Source organism: Stegostoma tigrinum, chromosome 22, assembly GCF_030684315.1.
Source record: "Stegostoma tigrinum isolate sSteTig4 chromosome 22, sSteTig4.hap1, whole genome shotgun sequence".
NCBI lineage: Eukaryota > Metazoa > Chordata > Chondrichthyes > Orectolobiformes > Stegostomatidae > Stegostoma > Stegostoma tigrinum.
Genome location: NC_081375.1, coordinates 54,415,281 through 54,437,687, shown reverse-complemented (window position 1 = coordinate 54,437,687; position 22,407 = coordinate 54,415,281). Strand labels below are relative to the sequence as shown.

The 22,407-nt window shown below is 44.8% G+C and overlaps 1 protein-coding gene across 4 annotated transcripts in view; it reads left to right on the top strand.

The window, feature by feature from the left end:
• The first annotated feature begins 1,202 nt into the window (after positions 1-1,202).
• The window catches only part of itgb4 (integrin, beta 4), a 143,972-nt gene continuing 122,767 nt past the window's right edge, over positions 1,203-22,407 (top strand). For 2 of the 4 annotated variants that reach the window (XM_059653847.1, XM_048555468.2), the window contains exons 1-5: positions 1,204-1,794; positions 17,219-17,292; positions 20,257-20,332; positions 20,845-20,927; positions 21,812-21,904. In XM_059653847.1, coding sequence (XP_059509830.1) covers positions 17,239-17,292; positions 20,257-20,332; positions 20,845-20,927; positions 21,812-21,904 — 306 coding nt within the window. In that variant the 5' untranslated portion in view covers positions 1,204-1,794; positions 17,219-17,238. Of the gene's footprint in view, positions 1,795-17,218; positions 17,293-20,256; positions 20,333-20,844; positions 20,928-21,811; positions 21,905-22,407 lie in introns of all 4 variants that reach the window. The other 2 variants (XM_059653848.1, XM_048555469.2) reach the window with 2 other exon arrangements.

The window sequence follows — 22,407 nt, the reverse complement described above, 5'->3', positions numbered from 1 at the left end:
GATGAACCATTTTCTATAAAGATACAGGAACTGCAGAGGCTGGAGTCAGAGTCAATACATTGTGGAGTTGGAGGAACACAGCAGGTCAGGCAGCATCATAGAAATAGGAGAGTCAACGTTTTAGGTTGAAACCTTTCATCAGGACCCAAAACATTGACTCTCCTGGTCCCCTGATGCTGCCAGGCCTGCTGTGTTCCTCCAGCTCCACACTACATTGATCATTTTCTATAGATTGCCTTGGGTAGAATTTCAATGAGCGAGTACATTGCAAAGTCTACCTCTGTGCAACATAACTAGAATATAAAGCTGCATTGGTTGGGATGAGTGGTTTTCCTGGCTGCATGGGGTCTCTGAAGGTGCCAGTGCTATATTGCTGCAGTAAATGAGTATGATGTCTAATTGTCACATCTACCACAACTTGTAATGACAAAAGTTGCTCAGATGGTATCTAAATATAAATAATATACAATATATAACACCTCTACTATACCCCCAGCACTTCACTAACTTGAAATATAGCATGGGGCTGTTTTCCAGGAAAGCTCACAATTTGTGCACAGTAAGATCCCACAAAAAATGCAATTCTTACAAAGACAAACAAAGGATACTAAAGCACAGGAGCAGGTCCTTCAGCCCACCAAGACTGCGCTGACACATGATATTTTCTAAACAAAAAACCTTTTGCCTCTACACAGCCTGTATCCCTCTATTCCCCACCTATTCATTATTCTATCAAGATGCTCATTCGCTTCCACCACCACAGTGCATTCCACTCTGTGCATCAATTTTCATATGCTATGCCCCAACCAATGAAGGGAAGCATGCCATATGCCTTCTTTACCACCTCGTTTTGCCAGTTTCAGGGATCTGTGGATGTGTATGCCTAGATGCCTCTCTACAGTGATGCTACTATGAGTTCTGCTATTTACTGTATAACTTCCCTCCTGCATTTGATCTTCCAAAATGCAAAGCTCACATTTGTCTGGATTAAACTCCATTTGCCATTTCTCTGACCATGTCTCCAGTCTATCTATGTTCTGCCATATCCTCTGGCAATCCTCCTCACTATCTGCAGCTCCTCCAATCTTTGTGTAGCGCGCAAACTTACTAATCAGGCCATCCACATTCTCCTGTAAATCATTTATACGTATATTACAAATGACATTGTCCCAGCACCGATCCCCGTGGAACACCACTAGTCACCAATCTCCAATCAGAAATACACCCTTCCACCGCTACTCTCTGAATCCTATGACTAAGTCAATATGACTTAGCTTGAACCTGATGTTTGATTGATGGATATGTTTTGAACAGGACTCGCCTATTTGACTGGCGCCTGGTGGAATCTTCTGAAGCCCTTCGGGGGTCTCCAACAGCGCAGTACTCCTTGAGCACTGGCCCGGGGTGCCAGGCTGCACTCCTGGAACAGCGAGTGGCCGGGACTGCGTGCATTTTGAGCAGGCAGTTGGCAGTGAGTTTCATTGAGAGCGTGGCCCGGGGCAGGGGGAGGAGCTGTGCCCTGCTCTTGTCCCGGCAGGTGAGTGTGTGAGGGAGGGTAGGAATGCTGTAGTTAGTCAGAGGGTGACGCTGTGCCCTCATCACCAGGTACATACCTGCACCAACAGAGAGAGAGAGAGAGAGAGAGAAAAAACAAGCTTCCTACTCCAGCACCCACTCTATTCGGGCTGCAGTCTGCCAGGAGATTCAGAAACTTCTCCCAAGTGCAAGGGAATTAACTGGATCCCTTTCAGTTTCTAACAAGGTTACAGCAACCGGGCCGATCATCCACTGGAGGTAGGTGAATGCAGCAGTTTGTGGGGTGTGGTTGTGGTGGGGGGGAGGGGGGGGTGACTGGGAATTCAGCTGCAAACACCCATCCCACCAAAAAAAACCCGCAGGAAAGGGGCTGGGAAAGTGGAGCTCAGGAGTTTAGGGCTCGGGTACCTCCGGATGGATGGGCTGAAACATGGACCAGTGACAGTTTGTAACCGCAACCCCCGCCCCCCCCCCCCGCAATCCACAGCGACCCAGAGGACGAGCGTAGGTACCCGCCCTGATGCCGGGGGATCACAACCTTACCCAGGGGGATCGCACCCTGATCCCGAGAGTTTGCACCCTGATTCCGAGGGATCGCACCCTGATCCCGAGCGTTTGCACCCTGATCCAGCGTGATCGCACCCTGATCCCGAGAGTTTGCACCCTTACCCAGGGGAATCGCACCCTGATCCCGAGAGTTTGCACCCTGATTCCGGGGGATCGCACCCTGATCCCGTGAGTTTGCTCCCTGATCCAGCGTGATCGCACCCTGATCCCGAGAGTTTGCACCCTTACCCAGGGGGATCGCACCCTGATCCCGAGAGTTTGCACCCTTACCCAGGGGAATCGCCCCTGATCCCGAGAGTTTGCACCCTGATTCCGGGGGATCGCACCCTGATCCCGAGAGTTTGCACCCTTACCCAGGGGGATTGCACCCTGATCCCGAGAGTTTGCACCCTGATCCAGCGTGATCGCACCCTGATCCTGAGAGTTTGCACCCTTACCCAGGGGTATCGCACCCTGATACCGAGAGGTTGCACCCTGATCCCGAGGGGATTCCTGTCCAATCCGGACTGGTTCGAATCCTTGAGATTCCCGTCTAACCCCGGGCTGAAAATCCTGCCCAATCCCTCTCTGGGACAGTTCTCCCGGATTTGCGGGTCAGCAAGCAGCGACGTTTCCGAGGTGTTTGCGGGATTCGGAATATTTCAGGAATATTTTAGTGTTTGCTGCGGGAGTGTGGCTGGGGGTCTGAGTCAGGGGTTAGAGTTTGCTCTCGATGAAGCCGAGCCTCCGCCCACAGCCTGCAGCTCACTGTCCCCGTCCCTCCCCTCCAGGGGTCGCTCACTGGGAAGGGAATGGATTGGGGACCCATTCACTGGGACAGGAGGGTGTTGGATTGTGGATCATGGTGGGGTGGCTGGGTTTGAGTGTATTTGATGTAGGTGTCACTTACAGAGTTGGGTAGAAAAGCGTTGGTTCAGTGGGTTACTCAATGGGATAGAAGGCTATTGGGTGAGGGGGGGTCACTCACTGGTGTTGGGCCAGATGGGGAATGCAGTATGAGGCCAATTGACGAGGTTAACTGTGATGGTTCAGAATCTTTGACAGAAGGTGAATGTTTTCTGAAACTGATGGGAAGTTTGCTATTTCACACAAGACGTTGAATGTGATATAAGGCTGGGCCTTCCCTCCAAGGTGTGTCACACACCATGTTTCTTCCTCTCCCTCCACTAGGCAGGAGTGAGAGGGTTTGATTATCCTCATGATTCCTTCCCAAAGTGCACCTTATTCTATCCTTAACTGGCACATGGACATTGTAGGAGCAATGGGCCGGACATAAAACTTTGACTGGCATCCATGGCTTTCCATAGCAATGGATAGAACTTACATTCATTAGAAACCTTTCTGCATCACGGGTACAGTGGTCTCCTCCTGTAGGATTTACCAGTGATTCTTATCAACAGTTCAGCTATGTTAAGGTATTTCAAAGCCAGTTAATGCTTTGAAATGATGGTTATTGTTAAATGTAGGAATAGGAAGATGGCAGAAGTGCAGTTTGAGGTTCAGTTCCACTGCAGCTAACAATCCTCACCCAAGTGACCAATTATTTTGGGGATATTTCTTGAGAGATTCTTGTGGGGTATGAACCCAGAACATTCTATCTCAGAGCGAAAAGTATGACAGTGACAGCTGAACCCAGTCATACTGTCCCTGTTACTATGCTGACCCAGATCAGCACATTCATCACAGATTGGGGTTGAATATGGAGCATTTTGGCTTGCAACTTGCAACGTTAATCTATTGTGAAGCTATCATCGTCTCTTTCATTTAGCATCTCATGAGTGACTGCTTCTGTAATATTTATTTGGGAAACTCACTCTCTGTTTTAACAGCTTGGATTGCTCTGAATCTGTTAATTTTCTGCTCAACCCATGTTCTATAACTTATTGGTTATCTTTATACTCCACAGTTCTATTTGTTGGTTATAGTTTCTTCTCAGTATGTAAACCACACATTGTCAATTTGTTTGTGTAGAAGTGTCCGTTCAGTTCTGTTTTGCCAGTTCATCCCTGAAGAAGACTCTCTGCCACTCTTTGAAAGATCACATTTGTCTCCCTCTTTTATTTCTGATTGGTTAAAACATCTTTCTGTCACTGTTGTCTTTTTAAAGAGTAACAAACTATCCTTGAGGGATAAATATTCTCTCTATAAGAGGTTAAGATCTATCCAAGAGATAAAGTTTGCTCTCTCCATATGTAAGGAGCAAAAATCTTTCTACCTACAGATGACAAATTCTGTACTTCGTGAAGATTTTCTCTCTAAGGGGTGAAGATGTCAACTATGAGCATCTTTCTCTCCGAGTATTAAAGATTCCATCTTTCATGAGTGTTAAATTGTTCTCTCCCTGTCTGCAGTATGGCGATTGGGAAGACACTGTACCTTTGCCTCTGCAGATTGGAATCAAATCTGTGTGATATAGATAGACACACACTTCCACTTTCTTTGAACTGGGGAGATTCTCCAGGCTGTGTGCTTGGGCAGGTTCTATCCTGTCTCCCAATGAGCGAAGTTCAGCTGCTGCTGTCTGCACTCGTTCAGACATGAATAATGTGAAACACAGAAACATGCGCTATGCTGAATTAACTGGATAAATGTTTGAGTAATACAGATAGGCCTCTCCTCAGCAAATCCAAAAACATAAAAAGCAATAATATGAGAAATAAAAACTAGAGCTTGTACTGCCAAAAATACACAACTACCTACACTAGCCCCACTTTCCTGCACTAGGCCTATTGTCTTATATGCTGTGACACTTTAAAGGCTCAGCCAAGAACTTTTTAAAGGTGCTGAGGTTTCTTGCCACAATTACCCACCCAGGCAGTGCATTCCAGACCCCCACCACCCTCTGGTGAAGGATGTTTTCCTCAAATCCCCTCTTGTTCTTGACCTTTTAACTAAGGGGAACAGCTGTTTTCTATCCATGCTGTTCATGCCCCTCGTAATCTTATACACCCCTATCAAGAACAAAACCAGAAGCTGTTGGAAAAGCTCAGCAGGTCTGGCAGCATCTGTGAAGAAAAGATCAAAGTTAAAGTTTCGGGTCGGGTGACCCTTCGTCTATCAGGTCCCACTTCAGCCTTCTCTGCTCCAAAGAAAACAACCTGAGCTTACCCAGCCTCTCCTAATAGCTGAAATGTTCCATCCCTGACCACATCCTGGTGAATCTTCAGTGTAATCACATCCTTCCTTTAGTTTGATGACCAGAACTGCACACAGTATTCCAGCTGTGGCCTAACCGATGTCCTGTACAGCTCCAATATAACCTCCTTGCTCTTGTCATCTATAACTTGACTAATAAAGGCAACTATGCCATATCCTTCTTACTACCCTATTAACCTGTCCTGCCACCTTGTGGACGGGCATCTAAAGGTTTCTTTGTTCCTCTGAGCTCCCACGTCTCCTACCATTCATTAAATAACACACTTTTGTTTTTAAGTACACCCTTATTTTGAACCATCTTCAAAGTGCATCACCACACATTTAATAAAGTAAAATTCCATTTGCCACTGATCTGCCCATCTGACCAATCCATTTATATCCTCCTACAACCTAAAACCTTCCTCCTGTCAGTGATCGGCCAATCTTTGCGACATTCACAAACTTACTTATCATTCGCTCCCACATCCTCATCTACATTATTTAAAATGGCGGCTCAGTGGTTAGCAGTTTTCCTTATTAATATCTGGAGGTTGGTGCCAAAACTGGGAGAGATGTCTCATGGACTAGTCAAGCAACAGACTGACAGACAATGTACAACACCACCATCACCATCCCTGGACATGTCCCATCTTACCGGCAGGACAGACCCAGCAGAGGCGGCAGCACGGTGCTATATAGTCAGGAGGGTGTTGCTCGGGAGTCCCCAACATTTACTCCGGACCCCATGGAGTCTCATGGCTTCAGCTGAAACATGGCATGGAACTCTCCTGCTGATTACCACATGCCATCTTCCCTCGGCTGATGCATTGATGAACATGTTGATCCATGTTGAACAACACTTGGAAGAAATGCCAAGGATGTCAAGGGTTCAAAATGTCATTGTCCACCAAGATTTCAATGTCCACCAGTAGCATTACTGATTGAGCTGGTCAGGTCCTGCAGGACATAGCTGCTAGACTGTGTCTGCAGCAAGTACTGATGGAACCAACAAGAGGGAGAAATATACTTAACTTAATCCTTACCAATCTACCAGCTGTTGATACATCTGTCCACAACAGTATCAGTAAGAGTGACCACCACATGGTCTTTGTGGAGACAAAGTCCTGCCTTCATGTAACCTCCACTGTGTTGTGTAGCAGTATCACTGTGCTAAATGGGACAGAGCTATAGGCCATCCACAACAGTAGAACTGAACTCCAGCACAGTCTGTAACCTCAGGCCCCACACCTCCCCCACTCAATCATTACCATCAAGCCAGGGAATTAACTCTAGTCCAACAAAGAATGTAGGAGGGCATGCTAGGAGCAGCACCAGGCATACCTGAAGATGAGGTGTCAACCTGGTGAAGCCACCAAACAGGGCTACTTACATTCCAAACAATGAAAGCAGCAAATGATAGACAGAGCTAAGTGATCCCACAACTAATGGATCAGATCTAATCTTCGCAGTCCTGCCACATCCAGTCATGAATGGTGGTGGACAATTAAACAACTCACTGGAGGAGGAAGCCCTTCAAAGATCCCCAACCTCAAAGATGGAAGAGCCCAGCACATCAGTGCAAAAGTTAAGGCTGAAGCATTTGCATGAATCTTCAGCCAGAAGTGCTGAGTGGATCATCCATTTCAGCCTCCTCTAGTGGTCCCTGGCATTACAGATATCAGTCTTCAGCCAATTTGATTCAGTCTGCATCATATCAAGAAACAGTTTGAGACACTGGATATCAAAATGATTATGCACCCTGACAACACGCCAGCAATATTACTGAAGACTTGCACAGCAAAACTTGCTGCTCCCCTCGCCAAGCTGTTCCAGTACAGTTACAACACTGGCATCTACCCAACAATGTGAAACATTGCCAAAGGATGCCCTGCAGATAAAAAAATCAGGACAGTTTCAACTCAGCCAATTACTGCCCCATCAGTTTCCTCTCGATCACCAGTAAAGTGATGGAAGGTGTCAGTAACAGCGCTGTCAAGCAATAACCTGCTCAGTGATGCCCAGTTTGGGTTCCATAAGGGCCATTCAGCTCCTGATCTCATTACAGTCTTGGTTCAAACGTGGACAAAAGAACTAAATTCCAGAGGGGAGATGAGACTGACAGATCTTGATATCTAGGCTGCATTTGACCAAGTGTGGCATCAAGGAGCCTTGCAAAACTGGAATCAATGGGTATCGGGGCAAATTCTCCGGTTGGTTGGAGTCATACCTGACACATAGGAAGATGGTCGTGGTTGTTGAAGGTCAGTCATCTCAGCTTCAGGACATTTCTGCAGGAGTTCCTCAGGGTAGTGTCCTAGGCCCAACCATCTTCAGCTGCTTCATCAATGACCTTCCCTCCATCACAAGGTCAGAAGTGGGGATGTTCGCCGATGATTGCACAATGTTCAGCACAATTCGTGACTCCTCAGATACTGAAGCAGTCCATGTTCAAATGCAACAAGATGTGGACAATATCCAGGCTTGGGCTGACAAGTGGCAAGTGACATTCACACCACACAAATGCCAGGCTATGACGATCACCAATAACAGATAATGTAACCATCACCCATTGGCATTCAATGGTGTTATCATCACACTGTGGCTGTAAAAGCAGGTCAGAGGCAAGGAATACCGTGGTGAATAACTCACCTCCTGACTCCTCGAAGTCTGCCCACCATCTACAAGGCACAAGTCAGGAGTGTGATGTAATACTCCCCACTTGCCTGGATGGGTGCGGCTCCAACAACACGCAAGAAGCTCTGACACCATCCAGGACAAAGCAGCCCACTTGATTGGTACTACATCCACAAGCATCCACTCCCTCCATCATCGACGCTCAGTAACAGCAGTGTATACTATCTACAAGACACACTGCAGATATTCACCAAAGATTCACAGACAGTATCTTCCAAATCCACGTCCAATTTGATTTCGAAAAACAGCAAATACTTGATAGCATCATTATTTTCAGATTGCCCTCCAAGCCACTTACCATTCAGCCTTGGAAATATATCACTGAAGCTTCACTGTCGCTGGGTCAAATCCTGGAATTCCCTCTCTAATAGCATTGTGGGCCAACCTACAGCAGGTGGACTGCAGCAGTTCAAGGAGGCTGCTCACCACCACCTTCTCGAGGGCAACTAGGGATGGACAATAAATGCTGGCCAGCCAGCGACATCCACATGTCACAAAAATGAATAAAAAATTCTTTAGAACTGAGATTACAATTACAATGTAGCAAACATGGTAGCCAAATATTAACAGCAAGATCTTGTGAACGGAAATGTAATAATGATACCGGGATTAGCTTTTGAGAGGTTAGATGACAAATAAAAGCCATGACCAGGGCACCAGGGATAATGGTGCTCAGGAATCTTTTCACCTGAGACACCACATTTGGCTTTGCTTGAACATTTCATCTGGAGGACACCATTTCTGATAATGCTGCACTCCTTCAGTACTGGACTGGAGTGTCAGTCTAGATTGTGGGCTCCAGTCTCTGGAGTGAGGCTTAAACGCTCAGCCTGGTGACACAGGATGAGACAATACAGAACTTTAATGACAGTGCCTCAGGTGGACAAAGCTATAAAGTAAAACCAACAGATATTTCCAACAGAAATAGAGAATCTAACAGTAAATATGTAATGGTGCATTTCCATCAAACATTGAGAGAGAACTGTGTAACTTTGGGCTCAACACTACAGGAAGGTTGTAGGAAGGACAGGGTGTCATGCAGGTTCAAACCTGTAGCGCTGGATGAGGAAATAGAAATGTAATGAAAAATGTGTAAAATTCAAGCTGATTTCATTGAGACTGAGGAGATTGCAGGGTTATTTGATGAAAGTTAAGAAGGAATGCAACAAGGTTGAAAAAGAAATAAAAACAGAAATTGCTGGAATAATGCAGTATGTTTGGCAGCATCTGTGGAGAGAGAAACTGAGTTATAGAGTCATAGAGTAATACAGCATGGAAACAGACCCTTTGGTCCAACTCATCCATGCTGACCAGATATTGTATACTGATCTAATCCCATTCGCCAACATTTGGCCCATATCCCTCTAAACCCTTCCTATTCACGTACCCAAGCAGATGCCTTTTAAATGTTGTAATTATTGCTACCTCCACCACTTCCTCTGGCAGCTCAATTCACACAAACACTACCCTCTGCGTGAAAAAGTTACCCCTCAGTTCCCATTTAAATTTCTCCCCTCTCACCTTAAACCTATGCCCTCTAGTTTTGGGCACCCCCCACCTCAGGGAAAAGACCTTGTCTATTTACCCTACAAATGCCCCTCATGATTTTATAAACTTCTATAAGTTCACTCCTTAGCCTTCAAATTTCCAGTGTAAAAGCCCCAGCCTATTCAGCATCTTCCTATAGCTCGAAAAATGAAAGCCCGGCACCATCCTTGTAAATCTTTTCTGAACCCTTTCAAGTTTAACAACGTTCTTCCTATGGCAGGGAGACCAGAATTGCACACAGTATTTTAAAAATGGCCGAACTATTGTCCTGTACAGCCGCACAATGACATCCCAACTCCTAAACTCAATCCACTGACCAATAAAAGCAAGTATTTCCAATAAGCTTAACATCTGTGGTAGGTAAGTTACTTGAGAAGATTCTGAGGGGTAAGATATACATGCATTTAGAAAGACAGGAACAAAAACTGAAGTTGTTGGAAATGCTCAGCAGGTCTGGCAGCATTTGTGAAGGAAAAAATCAGAGTTAACGTTTCAGGTCCAGAACATCAGAGTTAATGCTTTGGGTCCAGTGAGTTCTGAGGAAGAGTCCCAGACCTGAAATATTAACCCTGATTTTTTTCTTCACAGATGCTGCCAGACCTGCTGAGCTTTTCCAGCAACTTCTGCTTTTGTTCCTGATTTAGAGCATCTGCAGTTCTTTTGGTTTTTATTTAGAAAGACAGGGTTTGATTAGGCGTAGTCAGCCTGGCTTCGTGCGTGGGAAATCATGCCTCACAAATTTGTTAGAGTTCTTTGATGAAGTGACCAGGAAGGTTGATGTGGACAGGGTGGTAGGCAAAGTCTGTATGGATTTCAGATAAGGTTCCACATGGTAGGCTGCTCTGGAAGATCAGACCAGGGTCTAATCTCCTGAGATGCAGCTTGGCCTGCTGTGTTCATCCAGCCTCACATTTTATTATCTTGGATTCTCCAGCATCTGCAGTTCCTATTATCTCTAATCTGCCTAAACTGCCTCAGGGATCAGTGCTGGGCCCATTGCTGTTTGTTATCTCTTTCAACGATTGGGATGAAAATGTACAAGGTATGATTAGTAAGTTTGAGGATGACAGTAAAATAGGCGATATCATAGACAGTGAGGAAGGTCATCAGAAATTGATCAGCTGGGGAAGTGGGCCTAGAAATTGCAAATGGAGACTGAGGTGTTGCATTTGGAAAGTCCAATCCAAGTAGGAGTTTCATGGTGAAAGGAAGGGCCGTAAGGAGTGTAGTGGAACAGAGGAATCTTGGAGTTCAGGTGCACGGATCTGTGAAAGTGGGGTCACAGGTAGACAGGGCAGTGAAGAAGGCTTTTGGCACACTGGCTTTCATCAGTCAGTGCACTGAATTTAGAAGTTGGGACGTTATGTTGCAGTTGTATGGAATGTTGGTGAGGCCACACTTTGAGTATTGTGTTCAGTTTTGTTCACCCTACTATAGGAAGGATGTTATTAAACTGGAAAGAATGCAGGAGAAATTTACAAGGGTGTTGCCTGGACTCAAGACACTGAGTTATAGGGAGAGGTTGGACAAGCTAGGACATTTTTCTTTAGAGCTCAGGAAACTGAGAGGGGATTTTATAGAAGTGTATGAGTTCATGAGAGGCATGGATACGTTTTTTCCTAGGGTTGTGGAATCAAGGACTGGAGGGCATCAGTTTAAGCTAAGAGGGGAAAAGAATACTTAGGAATCTGAGGAGGGTGGTATGTATATGGAATGAGCTGGCAGCAGAAGTGGTTGAGGCAGGTACTTAACAACATTTGAAAGGCATTTGGGTGAATACCTGGATAGGAAAGGTTTAGAAGGATATGGGACAAGTGCAGGGAAATGGGGTTAGTATGGATGGACATTTTGGTTGGCATGGACCCATTTGGGCCAAAGGACCTGTCTCTGTACTGTAGGACTCTATGACTCTATGTACCAAATGCCTTCCTCACCCCCTGTCTACCTGTGTCTCCACTTTCAAGGAAGCAAGAACCTGCTCCCCTAGGTCTTTTTGTCCAGCAACACTCCTCAGGGCCCTCCCATCAACTGTTTAAGTCCTGCCCTGATTTGCCTTCCCAAAATGCAACATCTCACATTTATCTAAATTAAGTTCCACCTGCCACTCCTTGGCCCATCTGATCAAGGTCTTGTTGTACTCTGAGATAACCTTTTCACTGTCCACTACACCTCCTATTACGGTGTCATCTGCAAACTTCCTAACCACACCTCCTATATTCACATCCAAATCATTTATGTAAGTGACAATAAGCAGTGGATCCACTGCTGATCCTTCTGGCACACCGCTGGTCACAGGCCTCCAGTCTGGAAAGCAATCCTCCACCACAACCCTCTGTCTCCTACTCTCCTAATTTTGTATCCAATTGACTAAATCCTCCTGGATTCCATATCATCTAACCTTGTTAACCAGTCTACCGTGCAGAAGTTTGTTGAATGCCATGCTAAAGTCCATATGGACAATGTCTACCATTCTGCCTTCATTAATCTTTGTCATGTCTTCAAAAAACTCAATCAAGTTAGTAAGACATGATTTCTCACGCACTTACATGATGAGTATCCCTCATCAGCACTTGCCTTTCCAAATGCATGCAAAATCTTGTCCCACAAAATGCTCTCTAACAATTTATCCACCACTGATGACAGGCTCACTGATCTATAGTTTCCTGGTTTTTCCTTACTACCTGTCTTAAATAATGGCACCACATCAGCCAGCCTTGAAACTTTCAGCACCTCGCTAGAGGCGGTCAGTGACACTAATATCTCAGTAAGGGGCCCAACAATCTCTTCCCTAGCTTCTGGGATACACTTGATCAGGTCCCAGGGATTTAACTACCTTAATGTGTTTTAAGACATCCTGCACCTCCTCCTTAGAGATGTGGACACTTTTCAAGATATTGCTGTTTATTTCCCTACATTCCCTAGCTTCCACTTACACCTTATCAGGTAAGATTGTATCAGTTAGGAGCAGGAGTAAAGTATTCTCCTGTCAAGCCTGTATCACCATTCAGCAAGATTATAGTTGATCTGTTTCTGGGCTCAGTCCACGTTCCTGTCTGCTTCTCATAGCCCTTGACTCCTATTTAATGCAGCCTTGGCAACATTCAGCGACCGGGAGTCTACTAGCACAGTGAACGGTGTCCCCGCCTCTGGACCAGAACATTCCAGTCCCACTGGAGGACTAAACGGCCACTTAACACAGTCAAACTGGGTGATTAATTATCCCTACATCCTTCCCACATGCTATGTCAAGAGGTAAGAGCCAGAGGGTTTTCTGAACCAGAAAGGGTGACAACTGCAGTGTAACAGCCCCTCCACATTACAAGACATTATAAGGTCTTTGCCAAGACCAAGTGTCACTTCATGATAAGGGGCTATCACACGCACATACCTCCACCTCCACTGCTTTGTCCAGAAGAGAATTTCAAAGAGTAATATTCCTCTGACATAAGACATTTCCCCTCATCTCTCTCTTAAATGGAAGACCTGAAACTGTGCCACTTAAGGTTAGACTCCCACAAAGGAAACTGCACTTACCTGCCAATCCCCTTAAGAAACAAAATCGCTGGAAAAGCTCAGTAGGTCTGGCAGCATCTGTGAAGGGAAAAAAACAGAGTTAACGATTCGGGCCCAGTGACCCTTCCTCAGAACTGATAATGGCTGGAAAAAACATCAGTTTATATGCAGATAATAGGGGAGGGGGATGGGGTAGGGAGTACCTTCATGGAATACCCCGTTCCCCTGGCTATTTTCTGCACATAGACTGATGTTTTCCCAGCCACCATCAGTTCTGAGGATGGGTCACCGAAATGGCCCGAAATGTTAACTATGTTTTCTACTTCGCAGATGCTGCCAGACCGGCTGAGCTTTTCCAGCAACTTTGTTTTTGTTTCTGATTTACAGCATCTGCTGTTTTTTCGATTTTTTATCCCTCTCAGAATTTCATTTGTTACCCTCTAACCATCAGATTCAACCATTTCAGCACAAATGCATTCTTTATGTTGGAGCAAGTGTCAACTACGTACAAAGAACCTCTCTGGCATTGATAATGAACTTATATACGTGTACAGTCTCATTTCTTCAGATCATCATTTCTGAAAAAAACACATTTTGTCAAAGCCTTTGTTTTTGTATTCAGCAGGACTGATGACTGCTGTGATTATTTTTCCTGCTGCATGGGCCCATTGATCAGGACAATATGAAAGAAGTAGCAGAGTAAAGATAAAACAGTATTTATACTGGATGATACGAGTGTGTTGATTGGTTGACAGTGGTAGAGATGTTGCCTTGAGATGAATTTTGATTTTATTGTTACATGTACCGAAATACAGTGAAAAGCTTTGTTTACGGGCGGTACAGGCAGATCACAGCAAGCAAAGGATGTACAGATCAATAAGACTTAGAAGCATACAGGTGACATTATTTGAGGGTAGAGTCCATTCAACAGTCTGATAGTGGCTGGAAAGAAGCTGTTCCTGAACCTGCTTGTACATGTGTTCGGGCTTCTGTACCTTCTGCCTGACAGAAGAAGGTGTCGGAGATCATTATCGGGGTGAAATGGGTTTTTGATGATGTTGGCCACCTTTCTGCGGCAGCGAGCCGTTTAAATAGAGTCCATGGATCGAAGGTTGGCTTCAAAGGTGGCCCAGGCTAAGCACACCACCTTCTGTAATTTCTTACAGTCCTTGACAGAGCAGTTTTCAGATCAGGCCATTATGCACCCAGACAGAATGCTTTCAATGGTACATCTGTAGAATTTGGTGAGGAACCTTATGGACATGCCAAATCTCTTCCTGAGGAAGAAGAAGCATTGTTGTGCCTTCTTGACTATTGCATTTGGGTGGGAAATCCAGGACGTATTGTTGGTTATCGTCACTCTGGGGAACTTGATGCTCTTCACCCTCTCAACCTCAGTTCCTGTGATGTAGATGGGGATGTGTTCTCCTCCTTTCTTTCTTATGTCAAAGATCGGTTCTTTAGTCTTGCTGACATTGAGAGACAGAGTGTTTTCATTGCACCACATTACCAAGCCCTCTATCTCCCTTGTGTATTTTGACTCGTCATTGTTAGATATCTGTCCCTTTACGGTGGTGTTGTCAGCAAACCTACAGATGGCATTCATTCAGAATTTGGCAACACAGTCGTAGATTACAGAGAGTACAGTAGGGGGCTGAGGACATATCCTTCGGGTTGTGTGTTGAGTGTTATTATGAAGGAGGTGCAGTTTCCTATCCTCACTGATTGCAGCTGATGGTCCAGGTACAGATGGCAGATACGAGACCAAGGTCATGCACTTTCATGGAAACTGACATTTAACTCTGACTAGTCAGGGGCATTGCCCTGAGAAATGAACCAGCGAATGGCTGTGATGTATTTTGTTGATTTGAAACTGGTGTGGTATGTACATGTTCCATCTGTCTGGATCGATTAAAGTATACAGCTTCCAGGTGCATAAGTGTACCACACTATAAGACCAATAGACAATCTTAACTCGGTCGTCAGATTAGTTATTCAAACACTTAGGAAATGTTGTCTATAATAGAATTGTGTTAATGTTGGACACGGTATTGTGAGTTTTGCCAGTGTGGGCTGGTTGGGTATGGTCAGTACTTAGCTGTCTAGTTCGATCTACTGGTCTTTGTGACTGTAACTACGTAAATAATACCGACATCACACTGTCATTGAAATGCATTATCATATTAGTCATTTTTGAGATAAGCATAAGAACATGTTAGAACATAAGAACTAGGAGCAGGAGTAGGCCATCGGGCCCCTCGAGCCTGCCCCCCCATTTAATAAGATCATGGCTGATCTTCTTGAGACTCAGCTCCACTTACCTGCCCACGCACCATAACCCTTAATTCCTTTACTGATCAAAAATTTATCTAACCTTGCCTTAAAAACATTCAGCAAGGTAGCTTCAACCGCTTCACTGGACAGGGAATTCCACAGATTCACAACCCTTTGGGTGAAGAAGTTCCTCCTGACCTCAGTCCTACATCTGCTTCCCTTTGTTTTGAGGCAATGCCCCCTAGTCTTAGTTTCACCTGCTAGCGGAAACAACCTCCCTGCCTCCACCTTATCTATTCCCCTCATAATCTTATATGTTTCTATAAAATTTCCCCCCATTCTTCTGAATTCCAATGAGTATAAGCCCAGTCTACTCAGTCTCTCCTCATAATCCTACCCTCTCAACTCTGGAATTAACCAAGTGAATCTCCTCTGCACCCCTTCCAGTGCTAGTACATCCCTTCTCAAGTATGGAGACTAAAAACTGCACACAGTGCTCCAGGCGTGGCGTCACCAGGACCCTATACAGCTGCAGCATAGCCTCCCTGTTTTCAAACTCCATCCCTCTAGCAATGACAGACAAAATTCCATTTGCCTTTTTTAATTACCTGCTGCACCTGCAATTCTACTTTTAGCAATAACACCTTTTATTTTGGTTTGACCACAGGATCCCATTAGTGGTGAAAAACACTCATGTTATTACAGCTTGGTATCAATGTGAAACAGTTAACTTTCCTTTTTGATCAAAGCTTGTCCTTCCAGGGTAACCTGAAGAAGACCAGGCACTTTTCAGTCCCAAGCATGATGACCTTAGGCCTGATTGGTGCTTTCCCCGTGGCAATCTCTATCTATCCAAGGCAACCTTTCAACCAATCAGCACTCTCCTCTCATACTCATAAAAACAGGAGGTCACCCATTTAAAATAGAGATGAACTGAACTGTTTTCACTCAGAGGGTCATGAGTCTTTGAAATGCTTTTCCAGAAAAGACAGTGAGAACAGAGTAATTGAATATTCTAAGGCAGGGATGGAATAGATTTTTGGTAACTAAAAGGGTGGAAATTATAAGGGGTAGGGAGATCTGTGGAATTGAGGTCACAATAACATCAGCCACGATCTTAATAAATGGCAGAGCAGGCTGTGGGGCTGAATGGTCTTCTCTTGCAATTTGTTTGTATGTTCATATATAAACGCTTTCCCTTTACTTTGGTATTTTTGCCAGATGTCCTGATGTGTGCAAGATGAAGACCCTCAACAAAATGTATCTTTTTTCGGTAGTACTCAAGTTATGAGGGATTTCAAGCACAATAATAACTCTTTCACTTTTAATTTCTGTTCCTTTTATTGTTTTTTAAATCTAACTTTCTCTCCCTCCTTATTTTCTGCACACAATTTTGATCTAGAATTAACAAATTTTATTCTTTCTGGTTCAGGTTTTCTGTTCCTCATTAATCACTCACTTGTCTGATGAGCACAGTTGCAGTTTTGTTGTCCTGTTCACACTACTCTCTGATTCTTTGTTGAAAGCTACAATGGCTCCTATTGGAGGCGCTAGTACAAAAACTCACAGAAAGTTTATGGGCGACCATTAGTGTAATGGAAGGCTGGTCTTGTTTATTCACAACAAATCACAAAATCCAGGCTAATGTATTGATTCTTCAAGAGAAAGGTGTTTGATGCATATGGCTAAGGGTTAGGTTAGATAGGTGAGGCCTAATCTTTGAGGGGGAGTCAGTATTTTGGGCCAAAAAGAACCATGACCACATCTCACAGGTTTCCATTTCATGATTCATAGAGACAAGGCAATTAATAGAGGATCACGTAAACCTATAGCTATATTAAGAGTAAAAGGGTCGCTAAGGAGAGAATAGGTACCCTTAAAGAGCAGCATGGCTATCTATGTGTGGAGCCACAGGAGATGCGGGAGATTTTTAATGAATATTTCTCTTTAGTGTTTACTGAGGACAGAATCATGGATTCTGGAAATAAGGGAAACAAGTGGCGATGTTTTGGACCACGCATTAAGGTGGGTAAGTCCCCTTGTTTAAGAAGGGTAGCAAGGATAATCTAGGTAATTATAGACTGGTGAGCCTGACGTCAGTGGTGGGGATGCTACTGGAGAAGATACTGAGGGATAGTATCTATTTACATTTGGAAGAAAATGGGCTAATTTGTGAATGGCAGCATGGTTCTGTGCAGGGAAGGTCATGTCCTACCAACTTGATAGAATCCTTTGAGGAAGTGACAAAGTTGATAGAAGAGAGAAGGGCTGTAGATGTCAGAAATGTGGACTTCACTGAGGTGTTTGATAAGGTTCCCTATGGTAGGCTGATGGAGAAAGTGAAGTCGCATAGGGTCCAGGGTGTACTAGCTAGATTGATAGAGAACTGGCTGGGCAACAGGAGACAGAGAGTTGTAGTAGAAGGGAGTTTCTCAAAATGGAGAACTATGACTAGTGGTGTTCCACAGGGATCTGTGTTGGGACCACTGTTGTTTGTGGTACACATAAGTGATCTGGAGGAAGGTATAGGTGGTCAGATTAGCAAGTTTGCAGATGACACTAAGATTGATGGAGTAGCAGATGGTGAAGGGTACTGTCGGAGAATGCAGCAGAATATAGAAGATTGGAGAGATGGACGGAGAAATGGCAGATGGAGTTCAATCCAGCCAAATGTGAGGCGAAATTCAAGAGCGAACTATATGACAAATGGACAAACCTTGGGGAAAATTGATGCACAGATAGATCTGGGTGTTCACTGTATTGTACACTGAAGGTGGCAACGCAAGTCGATAGAGTGGTCAAGAAGGCATATGGCATGCTTTCATTCATCGGACGGAATATTGAGTACAAGAGTTGGCAGATCATATTACAGTTGTATAGGACTTTGGTTTGACCACATTTGGAATACTGCGTACAGTTCTGGTCGCCACGTTACCAAAAGGATGTGGATGCTTTGGAGAGGGTGCACAGGAGGTGCACCAGGATGTTGCCTGGTATAGAGGATGCTAGCTATGAAGAGAGGTTGAGTATATTAGGATTATTGGTTTACATTAGAGAGATGGAGGCTGAGGGGGGACCCGATTGAGATCGACAAAATCATGTGAGGAATAGACAGGGCGGATAGCAAGAAGCTGTTTCCAGAGTGGGTGACTCAATTACTCGAGGTCATGAGTTCAAGGCGAGAGGCGAACGGTTTAAGGGAGATGTGCGTGGAAAGTTCTTAACACAGAGGGTGATGGGTGCCTGAAATGCATTGCCAGCAGAGGTGGTAGAGGCGGACATGATAGCTTCATTTAAGATGTATCTAGACAGATACATGAATGGGCAGGGAGCAGAGGGAGACAGATCCTTGGAAAATAGGTGTGGTTTAGGTAGAGGATCTGGATCAGCGCAGGCTTGGAGAGCCAAAGGGCCTGTTCCTGTGCTGTAATTTTCTTTGTTCTTTGTTCTTAATGTATCCTCGGATGTTGTGAAGAAATTGCAGAGGCTCTTGCAGAGATTTTTGCTTCATCTTTAGCCACTGGTAAAGTTTCAGATGATTAGAAAGTGACAAACATTGTTCTACAGTTTAAGAAAGGTAGCAAAGACAAGTCAGGGAACTGCAGGCCAGTGAGCCTGTCATCAGTGGTATTCGAGAGGATACTGAGGGACAGGATCTACCAACATTTGGATAGTCAAGGTCTGATTAGGGATAGCATGGATTCGTGCATGGGAAGTCAAGTCTGACAAATCTTTTAGAGTATTTTGAAGAGATAGCCAAGAGGGTGGAAGAAGGTGGAGCAGTGGATGTTGTCTATATGAACCTTAGTAAGGCATTGACAAGGTCCCACATGGCAGGCCAATCATGAAGGTGAGGTCACATGGGATCCAGCGAGAGCTAGCTAACTGGATTCAAAATTGGCTCAATGCTAGGAAGCAGAGGATGGTGGTCGAAAGTTCTTTCGGACTGAAGGCCTGTAACTAGTGGTGTGCCACAAGGGTCAGTGCTGGGGCCTTTGTTATTTGTTATTTACAAAAATGATCTGGATGTGAATGTACAAGGCATGATTAGTAAGTTTGTGGATGATATAAAATTGGGATGATATAAAATTACTGAAGATGGTTATCAAAAATTACAAAGAGGTCTTGATCAGATGAGGAAGTGGGCTGAGGAATGGCAAATGCATTTCAGTACAGGTAATTGTGAGGTATTGCACTTTGGAAAGGCAAACCAAGGTAGGACTTATACAGTAAATGTTAAGGAGGAGTGTTGTGGAACAGAGGGACCCAGGAATATAAGTACATGGTTTATTGGATAGGGTGTGAAGAAGGCATTTAGCATGCTGGTGTTCATCGGTCAAGGCACCGAGTTTAGGAGTTGGGGGGACGTTATGTTACAGTTGTATAAGTCGCTGGTGAGGCTGCAGTTGGAGTATTGTGTACAGTTTTGGTCACCCTGTTATAGGAAAGACATAGTTAAACTGAAAAGTGTGCAAAGATTTTCGAGGATGTTGCCAGGACTAGTTGGCCTGAGTTATAGGGAGATGTTGGCCAGGATAGGGCTTTCTTTCTTGGAATGTCGCAGAATGCGGGGTGACATTATTGGGGTATATAAAATCATGAGTGACGTAGATAGGATGAATGCATATAGTCTTTCTCCCAGGGATGGAGAATTGAAAACTAGATGGAATAAGTTTAAGATGAGAAGGGATAGATTTAATAAGGACCTGAGAGGCAACCTCTTCACACAGAGAGTGGGCTGCCAGAGAAGGTGGCTGAGGCAGGTACAATAGCAACATTTAAAAAACATTTGGATATGTACATGGATGGGAAGGGTTTAGAAGGATATGAACCAAATGCAGGCAATTGGAACTAGCTGAGTGGGCACCATGGTCAGCATGGACCAGTTTGGGCCAAAGGGCCTGCTTCCATTCTGCATTACTCCATGACTCTAGGGCACAGTTGTCCCTGAATGTAAACAGTAACCATTAACACTTTCTGTTTTATCAGGAGATGCAGTGGTGGACGTTATGGAGCTCGTTGGCGATCGTGGCCCTGATGGGAGCTGTGTGTCACGGGGAGAGAAGTGAGACTGCTGCTTTTCAATTTGTGGGGCGTCCTCTTGTTTAACATGTCCCCCGTGAGGAACTCACCTCTTTCATGGCACAGAAATTCTCCATCGGGAACAATGTCTCGTGGGAACAGATAGGCCCAAATATTCAGCCAATTTTGGGCGGCCGACATGCAAGTTCAGCTGCTTGTTGGGCCTTTGCAGGGTGGTCAGTGTGTAAAGAGCAGGTGGATTCTGAGTAACTGCATTGTTGGCAGTGATCAGGAGGGAGAGGTGCCTGAGGTGATCAGGACAGACTTGGAGAGTGGGCTGTGGGGGACAAAACTGGGGAAGGTACAATGATCATTCTGATCACATCAGATTTTTTAAACAAGCTCACTATTTTGTTGGTGATCCCTTGAAGGAATCACGGAATAATCCAATGTTAAATGTGTGATTAAGATATTGATATTGGAATGTGTCTAGTTTGATGTCCCACTGCTTGTTGCTGAGGATTTGATGTTTTTTGTGTCTTCTGTTGGTTTCAGGCAATCGCTGCTTTCTCAAACGAAGTCAAACCTGCTCTGATTGCATGAGAGCGGATAAAGACTGCGCCTATTGTGCTGACGAGGTAAATTCGTAAAACCTCAGTACACCCCTATCCCTCAGTCCCTAAGCACGTGCCGACCCCCCCATCCCTGCGACATGCACACCTGAACAGAAAACTTCTGTTTTCAAACCCACAGACAAACCCAAATATAGACCCCAGACCCCACAATCCCCCTACACACCCAAATCCAAACCTGAACTCTGATCCCCATCTCTAAACCAGCATCCAAACTTGAGCTCCAACCCCATCCTCAAACCCACATCCAAACCTGAACTCTGACCTCATCTTCGAACCTGAACTCCGGTCCCATCTCTAAACCTGAACTCTTATTTACACTCAAACAACACTACCTTCAATTTCCGCAACCACAAATATATCTTGCATTGTCCCAGAAGGAGGCGTGTAGGGGAAGGGGACTCTGAGTGAGAATAGGAGAGGAACTGAAAGCACAAATGAAAGGAGAGGTTCTGAGGAGGTCTTACCAAACTGGTTAAAGTCAAAGCAAGCAGGGAGAGGAGAGGGCTAGGGACACAGCCCTTTAAATGTCAGGACTTGACAGTTGATACATTTGTCTGAATTCAAGAGAATCACAAATGGAAGGAAAAATGGACTCTGTACCATAAGTGGAGCATCAAACTCCATGGGTGGGATGAGGATGAAGAGAGATTCTGAAATTATTCTTTTCTGGGATGTGGGTGTTGGTGGCTGGGCCAGGACTTATTACCCATCTGTAGTTGTCCTTGGGAAGTGGGTGTTGAGCTGCCTTCTTGAACCCCCACCAGTCTTTAGGTTGCACAGACACCCAAAATGCTGTTGATAACATAGTTTAGTCAGGAGTCAGAGAGGAAGCAGAGGTTTGAGGGCCAGTGGTGTGTTGTCAATAATAACTGTTTCTTGTTTTGCAGGGCATTAATTACCCCAGGTGTGATCTGTACATCAATCTGAAATCAAAATGCAACAAAATTATGATGCTTCAGAGCTCAATGAAAATCCTGAAGGTAGGTTCCCAGCAGTTGAGAAGCTGCTGTCCTAGTCTGGAGACCATGAGCAAGGAAGACAAGCCTCGCTGAGAGGAAACTTTGTCAACTCTCTTGTCATCTCAATCCTGAATGTAATGACTTTGATTGGGATGTGGTTTACTGCTTAATAACTTGCTCTCCTTCCCCAGAGCTGGTCACATCTCTTAAGGTGTGGGAAACCACCTAGCAGGATGTTGTCCACTCACACCTGACTAGTGGCCATGAGCAGACATATTTACATTTTCCTTCTACCATGGTCAGTGAATTTGAGTAAAGCATCTTCACTTATGTACAACCTGGACCATATGTTCCTGCAGAACCTTTTCATTTCATGCTCCCTGAAAACCATGGTACTATATTGGACTAAGGCACTACTGGTAGAGTTAGGTTACATGAAGATGTTAAAATGTGAGGCTGGATGAACACAGCAGGCCAAGCAGCATCTCAGGAGCACAAAAGCTGACGTTTCGGGCCTAGACCCT